We start from the raw sequence: 12,542 nt of genomic DNA, 5'->3' as shown, positions 1-12,542 counted from the left end.
TACTCATAGAAAATTCATATTTCAGTGCAGTGTCCAAGTAATAAAGTCTTATTACTAATTTTCTTTTTATAAAAATTAGAACACCATAAAATATACTTAACTCTGAAACAATAGTGAACATAAAAATTCTTTAATAATTTCTAAGCCAGGCAGAGTTTCTCAATGTTTCAACAAAATTATTATCACTATGCTCCACTTTCCCAGGGTTTTTTAGGTATGAGAAACAGAAGATTCGTTCATATTTATCTCACCACTGTAAGATGACAAACTCCAAGAATCTAGTTGACTTAAAACACATCAAAGTGACTACAGTCAATATGAGGGAAAAATAACATTTCACTATTTTATAAGCAACCTGATAAAACATAAATATAATGGGAGAAAAAGAAAAAAAAATGCTGGTAAGGATATGGGCAGGATCTGTTCTATTTCTTCCCTGTGTGTATAAAATTCAGGTGAATATGAGTGCCTAAATATACAAATCTTATGCTAATAATGATTGTTTAAGAAGCAGTTCAAGATTTAAATTATAATACATAGAGGGAATAAAAAAATTTAAATTAATCCATATAAATGAACATCCTAGAAGAGAAGTATCAGCAAACATTATTTACCTTGGCATGAAAGCTCATCTGTTAGCCTGGACATTAATGAAGGAAATAACCAAGGAAAGGACTCTTCTTAGGAACCCAAAATAATTTATGTTATTCGAGAATTTAACCCTTTTGCAATCTTTCAAGTAACATTATGTTTTTCTCATAGGAATAAAGAATCTCAGTTTTTATTGGAATAAGCTGTGGTATAAAGTTATATCCATTTGATAATTTATTAGAAGGAAGCTAAAGGTAGTTCTAACAGAGATGGTAATAGACACTGGAGGAAAGACAACTAAGTTGACCTTCACGTTCTGGTAAGTCTAAGTAGACTAATCAAGGGAGGTAGAAATTGAAACTGACAATGATAATTGCTAGCATTTATTGAATGCATAGCAAATGGCAGGGTCTGTAGATATACCCGTCTCATTATTTCTCACAATTACTTGAAAAGGTAGGTATTATCATTATTCTGATTTTATAGATAAGAAAATGAGGCTCACAGAAGTTCAATAAATTATGCAAAATAGGTAGTAAATATTTAGTGAAACCTTGATTCAAATTTAAATCTATGTATTGCTGAAGCCCTCACTAGATACACAGGTGGCTAGGAAAAGAGATTCAGGAGCTATTCATTCTGCGAATGGAGGTTTCTGCTGAATTTCTAATGGCCAAGTTTCAAGGAAGAAGCCAGTAGACGAAGAATGTTACAGAATTTCAGAAAAGGAAGAGATTACCCTAGGCGAAAATAATTGTGTGAGGAAGAGAAAAAAAATCCCCCGATCCCTAAAAGATGGATAGAATCCAGTAAGACAGAAATAAAAGTGAGCATTCCCTATGGAGGAGACTGGTTCAAACAACACTTGTGAGCAGAGGTTCTACACTGTTCACAGTAAATGTCTGCAAGAGAGGGGCCATTCTGATGTGAGCGAAGAACTTGTGTGCAGATTCGGGGGGAGAGAGGGCTGGGAGCCTGCATGGGTGTCAGAACATTGGGACTAGTCAGAATATCTAAAGAGACTAGATGGCATGCCATTTGATAAAAGTCGCTGCTCTCTCAGGGAAGAGCCTATATTCCTACAGACCCTGCAGAACTTCTGTAGACAATACTCTGCTAAATCCCCAAGGCTTTGCCATAATGCCTATAGCAAAATGTTTTTGTTTTTAATAAGCTGCATGATTTTGAACCAGGCAGTGATGGGATGAAAAACAATGCTTTATGAAAACAAATCTGGCTGCAATGTTACAACTATCTAATGAGAATATAAATTGGAGATCAAAACTCAATTAGCAGGTTATTGTAATTGCTCAGAGGTAGAAAAGAGTGGCTCTCCAGGGTTGGGGAAGTAAGAAACCTAAAGATCTGTTCTGTCTCAAGGACAACACGCAGCCACAGAAAGATCATGACACTTACTATTTTATACTGATACATATGTGAATTAGATTCCTAACTATTCAATTAAAACATCTTGCGTTTTTTTTCTTTTTAGTTTTTGTGTTTTGGAAAATGTTGATGAAGATACGTTATTTAGACTCATTTTTACATGAGAGAAAGCTATCAGTAATAAAGAGTGCTAAGGCACCCAGGAGAAACAGCAAAATGAGATGCTGGAGAGGTTATTGGTAGCAAACTTGACCATAGTTGTTGCGGATTATCACAATTCAGTGTGGTTTTTTAGACTGAGTTTAAACCAGGCAAATTCTAGGACCATGGACAGTTCCCATGGTACTGACTGTGGCAACTGCTGAGTTCCTAATACATTTTACATCTAAGAACCCAAACAACTGCTGGTTGCTGGTTGTCCCCTATGTCCACAGGCAGCATTCTGGATGTTAAGAGACGCCCTGGTCCTTATACCATAAAACTCAACTTCATTTGCTATTTATCTAAATGAAGAGCCATTGTTACAGGTTTGTTCAGAAGGTTCTACCTCCCCCTAAAGACCTGTATGTGGTATTTAATCTAACGCTAAAGATAGCAAGCCCCTTGAGTGAGAAACCAACCTCCCCTTCGAAGTCTCTTCAGCCTCAGGCTTACTGAAAACACTTTTGGGAGGAGCTAGGGGCACTAAAAGTTACAATTTCAATTTGATATACATGGATTTTATTTTTATGATAATTATGTAAAAAGTATGTAATTAAGTATGACAAGAAATGTAGTAAACTAAACATGAAAAGTAGCTGATTACGGTAGTCATTCTGTAAATATGACTTAATTTATAGGACAAAGCTAAAGTAAGTCTTGCATTTGAATGGTTAAATATATAATACACTCTTCTGGTTGTTACATATTTATTCTATATTACGTGAGCAACCTTGTTCCCTTATCGTCATGAAGAATGCAGATGATAGAGAAAAAGAAACCAGTAGATTGATATTTTAAAATAGAGAAGTGTGAAAAAATAGCAAAATATATGTCTTTCTGTGTACCTAGTATAGAACTGTGAATTTTCCTCCTATGGGTTTTAATTGATCCATTAATAAAATAAATTGAAGATGACAGAGTTCCAGAAAAAAATTAAATTTCTAAATAACATAAATAGCTGTGTAGCAACGTACAGATTAACCTTCTCTTTCCTATTTGCCAAATCTTATCACCAAGAATCGGTGCATCCCAAATTGGGTTATCTGTTTCCTAAAAAGTCATGGCCATGCATTCTTGTTTCCCAAATGATACCATGACTTACTCAAAGAGAACCAAGTTAAATCATCTTATAACTTAAATCATCTTATAACCCTTGTCTGTAAACTAATGTATGTTATAAAAGAATGAATATAAATATTTTCCTTAACCTATTTGTTAACAACAGGTAGTTTTATTGGAAAAGGAGGGTAAGATTCATAACAGATGAAAATTTTTTGGAATTGGTATAATGCAAGCAAATAGAAAAGGAATGTATCTATTAATGAACAGTAAATAGTAAAGTTTGGAACATAGAGTACATTTTGAGGATATACCGCAACATGAAAGAAGAATAAAAACCAGGTATGACGTACTTTAAAAAGTCTACCTAAAATAATGCTTGTTGGAATTTAGTTATTTTAAGTATTCAGGTTCAACTCATTAAAGAAACTAATGTAAGGTATGTTAGAGTTTGCTTTTGTAGTGTGAGTAACTATTGGCAATCCATTTGATTTTTAAGTTCATATATTTGCACTTCTTTGCTTAAATCTTAAGATAACATGACTAGAAATGATTTCTCATAAAAACAAGAGACTCTTGGAAAAATTTTATATTCATAAAATACCTACTTAGAGAATAATCTTGCAAGTCTCAGCAATAAGGCAAGATTTATTATAATTTGAATATTCTCTTAAATTATTCAATTAAATGGAAATGCCTCATACATACTTGTAAACAAAACTGGCACAATGTAACATGTCTTTGTTCAGAAACTGATCAGGAGGCAGCCAAGCCTTTATTAGTCAGTGTTAAATATATTAAATATAGATACAAAGTTTATCAAGGAAAATCATATAAACATTGATTATCATTTCGGTGAGGCATCATTTGGTAATGATATGGTATCAGTACTTGAATTCATACTTGGAGAGTTCAAACACACAGATGTAAATCCTATGTAAAAGTGCTGCCAGTGACTTTTATAAACACTATTATTTAGTTGATATTTTAATACGATCTTGTTATTCTCAGATCTCACTGTGTACAATGCCAGAAAAAAGAAACTGGTTTAAGTAGCAGGTGGAGAAAATTGGGTAACAAAATAAAATATAAAGGTTTTAATCCAGTTTGGAAATTAATAGAGGTAAGCAAAAAAGTTATGGGAAGTTCTCCCTGGAGATGTTTAAGAGCAAGATAAATGTCCAGCTGTCTAGAATAGTTTTACTGTGGCTTGCCTGGAGGAAGAGGAATAAAATCTGCTAATTTGCAAAATTTCCACAGCATCAATTTCATATTGTCAGGATACTGCCTCAAGCATATTTAGCCAATCCACAAGATTAAAGCAAGTGCTTCCAGTGAAAATCTTCTGATAACTGGAATTTGTTCTGAATAAGGCCTGAATATGTGGTAAATCCAATAAACTCGGTACAGTGCATTAGACTAGTCTTTTAGACAGCGCTATACAAAATATCGGCTTGATGCAACTAAAGCACGTATTCCTTCTGTGCAGCCTTACTTCTGCTCTTTTAGTCCCTGAATGACTCGAAACACTAGCCATTATGGCACCATGCAGGGTTGTCCAAACTGTAAACGTACACACTGGAATAATAAATAAGACAAAGCACTATACCTCTCCTTCCCACACTGAATGTTAATAATATTAATAATGTCAATATTTATGGACTTTTACTGAGTCATTACTTGATGACATACAGTTACCATTTTAACAATAATACAAATTAAAATTTACTCTCAGTTCTAACATATTTTACCAAATATCCTTCTTAATTTTTAATGGTAAAACTAAACTTCACACAAAGTCCCATGAAATGGAAATTTTTTTGAATAATGTAGTTTGAACAATTTTTTAATTATAGCAAAATGCTTTTTAAATGTGAAATTTTAGAAAATTGTAACTATGATCTTATTTAATTAAATAAACCTGTAAATGCATTGTGGTGTCTCAATGTTGTCATGGTCTTTCTCACTGTTACATGGAAGGCATTGAGGGGAGCAGGAATAAATTGTTCTTTTGATCATCACATCATCATTTAGCACTCACATAGTTTCTTAAGCCCCCTTTCCTCCATAAGAACAGAAACCTCCAAAGTTAAAATCATTTGGATGCCACTCTACTCGGCTTCCTCCATATGCAGATTGCTATGCTTCTTACCACTGCTGCTATTCCGAATTAGTATTGGTTCGCCTTGAAACAAAGGTAATATTCCTTACATCATACACACACACACACACACACACACACACGCACACAATACACACACACACACATTCCACTGCACTTTAATTTTAATCCTCCAAACCAATCGAAACCCAGAAATCAGGCCTTGCATAGGTCTTAATAAATTCTTACTTTCTCAGTCTGCTTTTACCGGCCACTACTCACCAGTATACAGTATGAGCCAACCTCCTTGAAGATGCCTTTATATTTTCTTTCAGTAACTCTTTTCTAAAGTATTCCCTGATAACGTCAAGCAATATCAATACTTTTATCTCTTTCTTTCCTCAGTACCTGTTGCATTTAATTTGTTTATAAATCAGGGTCCTGTGTATATTCATTTAGTACTTTCTGATAGATTTTTTTCCCCATTATTGCAGCTCCATGTCTAATTGACCCATGATAGACATGGGTCTATCTGATTGATTACTAATATTGCAAATTAGTTTATGCTCTCCTTTCCTCTCTCCTTAGTATAAAATTTTCAGTGCTAAATTTTAGCAGTTGCTGAATGAACTTGCTGAATGAATACTGTACTATATTTTGTAGCATATTACTGTTTTAAGGTTTTTCACATATGGTTTTTCTCTAATAACCACAGCAAATGTAAGAAATTATTATACTGATTTCATAAAAGTAAAAATTAAGGCTCCATGAAGTTTACTGATTTGTTACGTTTACAAAACAAAAAAATGGCAAGAGATTCTGAGATAGTCCTAAACTCATCTCACAGTATACATAATAACTGCCTTTAAAATGGTAGAGAGGGGGGATGATGTCGTGGGGAGAAATATTGCAAAAATCCTGCTAAGTCAATATTGCTTTCTTCAAAGTACAAGGGCTAGCATTTTACTTTTCTTTTTATCTCTAAACTTTTAAAATCACATTTTTAAAGAATAAATGAAGAGGAATTAAGGAAGAATCCCACCATGACCGGTATCTCACTCCCAAATGCATCCTTAAATATGGGAGAAGGATTACTTAATAGACTTGGATTCCCTAAATATCTTTGCTAAGATTAAAAGCCACCTGTTTTAAGGCTTTAGAAAAAATACTATTGTAAGATTGCAAGTGGCATTCTCAAAGGGTGGTCAACTTTGGCCATTACTGTCCTTTTACAGAGACATATAGGCAACTCGGGTAGGTGCTACATTGGGATCTTTATGTTGTTCTGATCAGATGTAATATACAGCGGCAGTTCTGAACACCCTACATCTCTGAATCTATCTGAAGGCTTCCCTATGTCTTCATTAGAGATGAAAAACAAAGCAAATAAAATCTCTTTAACATGTAAACGCTCATAAAAACCTAGGGCCAGGATTTTGGCGGCTCTACACATTTATACTAGAAGTCTATGTTTTTCTGTCTTTACCTATACACTTAAAAAAAGTACAAATTAAAGTGCAAATTTTAAAAAAGTACAAATTAAAAAAAAATTTACATTGAGGAGAGGATGTAGAGGCCATAAATTGTAGCTTTATAAACAGTCCTCTTTGACGAAGGAAAACATCTGTCTCACTTTTGCTACTGGGAGAAATATTGTTGGATCCCACCATGGAGAATTCGGAATATAAGTTAATTCTTAAAGTGCCTGCCCTGTTTATTACTAGCTAAGAAATACTGAATTCCTGATAGTTAATCTCAGCACACAGGGGCCTTTTCCCCCCACATTCCAAACTAATGGAAAAGCTACAGAAAATGTTTTACATTTTAGATTCACGGTGAGTCAAAAACCATCATTTTAAAAGGCTAACAAGGTATTTTTAAATTCATTAAGATATATATCAATGATATTAGGATTGCCACTGTGATCTTAAACCTGGTATGTAAAGAGCTATCCACACTTACAAAAACCACATCTACACAAAACACCAGATTAAAGATTTATCAAGGGATAATACAGAAACATAGTTTTCTTTTTCTTTCTTTTTTTTTTTTTGCTTTTTAAAGAAGGCTATACATATATTCTTTCATAAAGATATAAGAGGGAAAAGATGCAAGAAAAGTATTCACACAAAGGGAAAGACAATTTTCTCATTCTCACACTGTTGGCATTTAATGAAAATGGTGATCTAAAAGCTATTTTAAAAAGCTGTAGCTCTAGGCCACAGGTATCTCTAACAAGAAAATATTATCTACTCTTTCCAGAAAAAAAATATTCTGCATTTCCAATAAACACCGATAACAAGTGAAAAAGGAGCTATTGAAATTAGCTCACAGTAAGGGGAAGAAAATACATTGTAAATACCTTATAATCAAATAATTTCTTTAGATTTCACAAGATTAATCACAAGGTTTGAAGAATGAATTTGATAACAACTTCAGTTTCAAGACATCTTCTAAACAAGAATCTCTTCAGATAGCTTGTGAAAACAATTTAAAACTCATTGTTACAAGCTCTCCTAAGGAAGCATAAAGATGTATATAGGCTTTCACCATTTTTTTCTGACACTTTATTCAATATAAATTAAACTTGGAAAATGGGTAATTTAAAAAAAAACAGTATCAATTAGGAAAAATACTTACAGATTTTTAATATCAACTGCCCCACGGAAAGCTTTCCTTGGAACTGCCTGAATTTGGTTTTCACTGAGGTCACTAAAAATAACAAAAAAAGAAAAAAGATCAAGTTATAAATGTTATTTAAGAATTATTTTAATCAATGTGTTTGAAAAGTGATAGGACACTTCCAAAAAAAAAAAAAAGGAAAGCTAAAATAATACTAAAGGATCATAATTAAATCCATAGCATTAGATGCAATTTCTAATACAAATATTTTATATATCTAATATAAATTAAAAAGTTGGACTAAATGGTTTCTTGAAGTAATTTTTCAGATATTTAATTCCATAATAAATTATTAAATATGGTTCTCTTAAATTTAAGAGCTGATTCACTTCTGTGTAATAAAATATATTTTTTAAAACAAATAGTAAATTGTTCATAACTCAATTTCAAGGGGTTCTAAAGTTTTAGTACTTCATATTTCTCCAATATCACTAACATAACTTAAGACGTATATAGGAAAGCAGTCCCTTTTAACATCCTAGAGAAGACTGGGCAAAAACTGATAAAACCTGGGCAGTGTGATTAAGTTTTCATAGCACTTTAAGTAATCTTGAAAATGGAACACGGCAGTACTGGCCCAACAATAAAACCCACAGTTCTTGCATGAAATATTAGCAGCAGGTTGATTTAGAACCTTCTTTAAATAATTCTATTATAACCATAAACACAGACTGTCTATATTTGCATTTTAATTTAATCGAGAAATACATTTTAATCAAGGGAAAAAAAGCACTCTTTGAGTTGAAATGAGAGTTTGTAAAAATCATTCATCTCGTGAAATGGATCATTATTTTTCCTTCAGAGTTCAGATGCAATTCTATAAGCTCACATAGTATTACTAGCTTTAACAAGTAGGATATAAATACACATGCAAGAAATGTCACTGAAAAGAGGAAATTTTAAATAACACTACCACATAGCAGAAAGCTGAAATATCAAATAAAGTATTAAAGTAACAATGAAGGTACTAAAATTATCTTTAAATTCAAGATAACTGACGCACACAAAGAAAGATGAAGCTACTGACCACGGGTACATGCCTGCCAAAACGGAGTCATTTTCCAATTTTGTGGAGGCATATTGGACGAATTCACCAGCATTCTCTCCCCCAATGCTTCTTATGACCAGAGCTGGTTGCTCACACACTTCTCGTCACACAATAGAGATAACTGGCAGATACAGAGATTTACTGTGTGGTTTTGACCTCATTAGCACTAAGTTTTAAACAAGTGAGATTTGCATTTATATCTCAATATCTGCAATGTTCAAATAAAAAAAAGTTTGCTAAGCAATTTGTAGAGAAATAATGTTAGTCTAAAGAGTAAAGGTCTTTAGCAAAAAAGCAAAGAAAAACACATACATATTTTATTCCAAACAGTAAGTTTGTAATATGTGCTTATGTAGGAGTTAAGGCAGCCATTCATGTCCTAAGTGAACTGTTATCAATAGCTTCAGTATATCCCTAAGAGTAAGAAAACTTCATTTCCTTAAAAATTGCTTATTTCTCCAGCTTGTCGTTGATCTCAGACTGACTTCCCTCCTTTGTTTAATTACATCGAGTTAAGAAATGTTTAATTGCATATATTTAAAAGCTTAATGTCAGAAACAGTGCTCAAAGGAGGCTACTGAGCTAGGAGAAGGTAAAGAGAGATACTGGAGAAAGAAAATTCAGAAAGTAGTAAGAAACGAGGAGGGAAAAAACTGGATTCAAGCAAATTTAATGCTAGAGCACTCCGTGAAAACATATAGTGTTTTAATTGTTGTGCCCCTGTCAGTTCAATGTTTTCTCACCACTTATTTATTTTTCCCACTTCTCCTAGAACAAAGACTGCTTTAGAGACTGTGTAGGTGAATAAAAATGGCAGAGATGTTGGCTTCAGACCTTGCCTGCTTCCCAGGCTCTGCAGTCTTCCCCTCCCACCAGCTGGGGCCATTTCATGCGCCACCTCGGGCACAGTTTTTCTAGGGTCATGGTCTCAAAGAGGGTGAGGGTGTGGTGGGAGGCTAGTCAGGAGGATGACTTCAGGTGGTTCATAGAGACATGGCTGAAGAGCACTGAAACACAGTCAGAACACCATTCCTTCTGAATGTGATTTTAGTCCTTTTGACTGCCTCAGGCAGAAGTCTAGGGCATTAGAAGGGTTTTATTCTGCTAACACCTACCATCTTATCTTTTATAGAAGGGTGAGGGACAGTCAGGCTCAGAGCCTCCCTACGGTCAGTGGCTTATGTGTCGCTGCCCCCCTGAGTAGACTATTCTATGGGGTCTCTGCTCTTGTGCTCCGCTTACTCTGGCAGCCAAATTCAGTTGTGGATCTCAGGTCCCTTCAGTTAAGTGGGCAATAATATTCACCCATGACAGGAGGAAGAAACTTAACAAGTTTTCAGTACCTGCTATGTGCAATGCTTAAATTTTTAGAGATAATATAATATCAAATTTATGTTTTTTAACCTATATGGCCATCTTGTGAAGTAGATATTATTATCATTATTATTACTATTTGTTATGATTAAAGAAACCAAGCTTCAACGATATCAGGTGCTAAACAATGACAGAAAGTGTTGAAGTATCAAAAGATGTAGAGGAAATCCAGATAAATATTGAGCCAGGATGTGGGGATTTCTAAAGATGACACTGAGGGCTACTTAATCCATCTCAATATGTCCTTCCTGTGGCCTAAAACGTAGGAGACTTTTTCTTAACTCATCCTAGCCTCTGACTTATGTCATTTGCATTTTTGTGTGAAATACATAGCACAAGCAAGAGTATGGAGGTAGAAAAATAGAACTTCTATGGGAGTAGCTTTTGGTCTGGTTTGCTTAGAAGGTATAACATGCAGTGCAGTAATAGGAGATGAGGTTGGAAGGAAAAGTGAGGGGTGTGAGGAGTAGACATTCTGATACCGATTGAAGAGTGAGTTCTTATTTCAGCAGACAGTGGTAGCGAGGGAAGAGTGATGTATGGGAGCCGGACAGATACTCTTCCTTAGATTAAACTGGCAGTAGAATTTAGGAGAATACCAAGGGTCAAAGACTCAAATCTGGATAACCAGATACAAGATTTTTATGATAGTTAGGGAAAAAGTAATGAGAATTATGAAGCAACGTAATAACCATCAATACATTGCTTGTTTACCCTGGCCTTGTTAATGGATGGGCTCCCACCCTTTAGACAGAAAAGGTACAAGAGATTAAGAGTGGTATCAGGGATGCATGAAGAACCAAAACTTAGAAGTGAATTGTATGTGGATATGGATTAGGCAAAGAAGAGAGAGAAGATAGAAGTCATTTTGAACTTTGATAGAGGAACCATTAACAAAATTGGGAAATCAAAATTTACAGTGTCTATTATGAGTTTGGTTGTGGAAATTTTTCAGTCTCGTTGGAGAGATGTGATTTATATCTCACAGTTGGATGATAACAAGGTAGTATAGAATAAGTAAAGCATGAGTGGAATCTTAGAAAAGTGATCCAGGAGATCAGAGAAGTAACAGTCATTGGAGGCTTGGTTGATTCAGGCCACTTTCAAAATAGAAAGGGAATTTTTTGAAATTTGATGAAAATTACTGAGCTCAATATTTCTCATCTTCCAGTGTTGGTATGGGTGAGTAGGAGAAATCCAAGGAGAGAGGAGGTATGCCAGAGGAATTAAGAGCATAGGCTGCAGACTGAGAAGTGAAGTAGGTATTATTATTATCATTATTATTACTGTTTGTTACTATTAAAGAAACCAAGCTTCAGCGATATCAGGTATCAGGTATTAACCATGTGACCTTGCAAAAATTGCTTACATTTTCTGTATGTCAGTTTCTTCATCCGTAAAATGAAACAATAACAGTGTCTATATCACAGGACTGTTAAGTGGATTCAATGAAATACTCTTTAAAGTGCTCACAAAGTGACTGGCGCACAGTAACTACTGTAGAGGCATTGGTTACATATATATTACAATTATGCTACTAGGAGAATTTGCTCTGTGCCCCTAAGTATATCTGCTCTGTTCCTTGAAGACCATTGTAGGCAATGTGATACATTACTGATGGGAGTGCATTGTTCTGTGAACTATGTGTATGAGAAAAATGAGTCAGAACTACTGAGCTAGCAGGATAGTGCTGCCAAGGGAAGAGTCTGTAATTATATCACTAGGCAATAGAGTGTAAAAATATGCTTCCGAGTAGGAAAATGGCTTGATTGGAGTTGATTTTTAGGAAGATTGATCTGGAAATTGAAATTCGGAGCAGGCAAGGACAATGGGCAGAGAGTGGCACTGGGCAGTAGTGTGGAGAAATGGTGGGTCTCCAGTGAACTAGGTAATTCTTTTTGGAGAGCATTAAATAATAAAGTTGAGAGTTGGAGTTAGGTCCAAATATAAGGTCTTTGATGCAAGTTAAGGTGCTTGTCATCTTGGGGAGAGTTTGGAACCACTCAATTTTTCTGAGGAATGGAATAGCAAAATGCAAAAAGCGTTTGGGGAAAACAAGTGTGATAATTGGGGAGCTGGGATGGAAGACAAGGAGACTAA

At 34.5% G+C, this 12,542-nt stretch overlaps 1 protein-coding gene across 5 annotated transcripts in view; it reads right to left on the bottom strand.

Moving 5' to 3' along the window:
* SLIT2 (slit guidance ligand 2) overlaps positions 1–12,542 on the bottom strand; it is a 382,964-nt gene that overhangs the window by 136,382 nt on the left and 234,040 nt on the right. For all 5 annotated transcript variants that reach the window (XM_067735623.1, XM_067735624.1, XM_067735625.1 and 2 more), the window contains one exon: positions 7,979–8,050. In XM_067735623.1, coding sequence (XP_067591724.1) covers positions 7,979–8,050 — 72 coding nt within the window. The remainder of the gene's footprint in view (positions 1–7,978; positions 8,051–12,542) is intronic.

This window comes from Pseudorca crassidens, chromosome 4 (assembly GCF_039906515.1).
Source record: "Pseudorca crassidens isolate mPseCra1 chromosome 4, mPseCra1.hap1, whole genome shotgun sequence".
In the NCBI taxonomy this organism is placed as follows: Eukaryota; Metazoa; Chordata; class Mammalia; order Artiodactyla; family Delphinidae; genus Pseudorca; species Pseudorca crassidens.
This window is presented reverse-complemented; position numbering and strand designations above follow the sequence as displayed.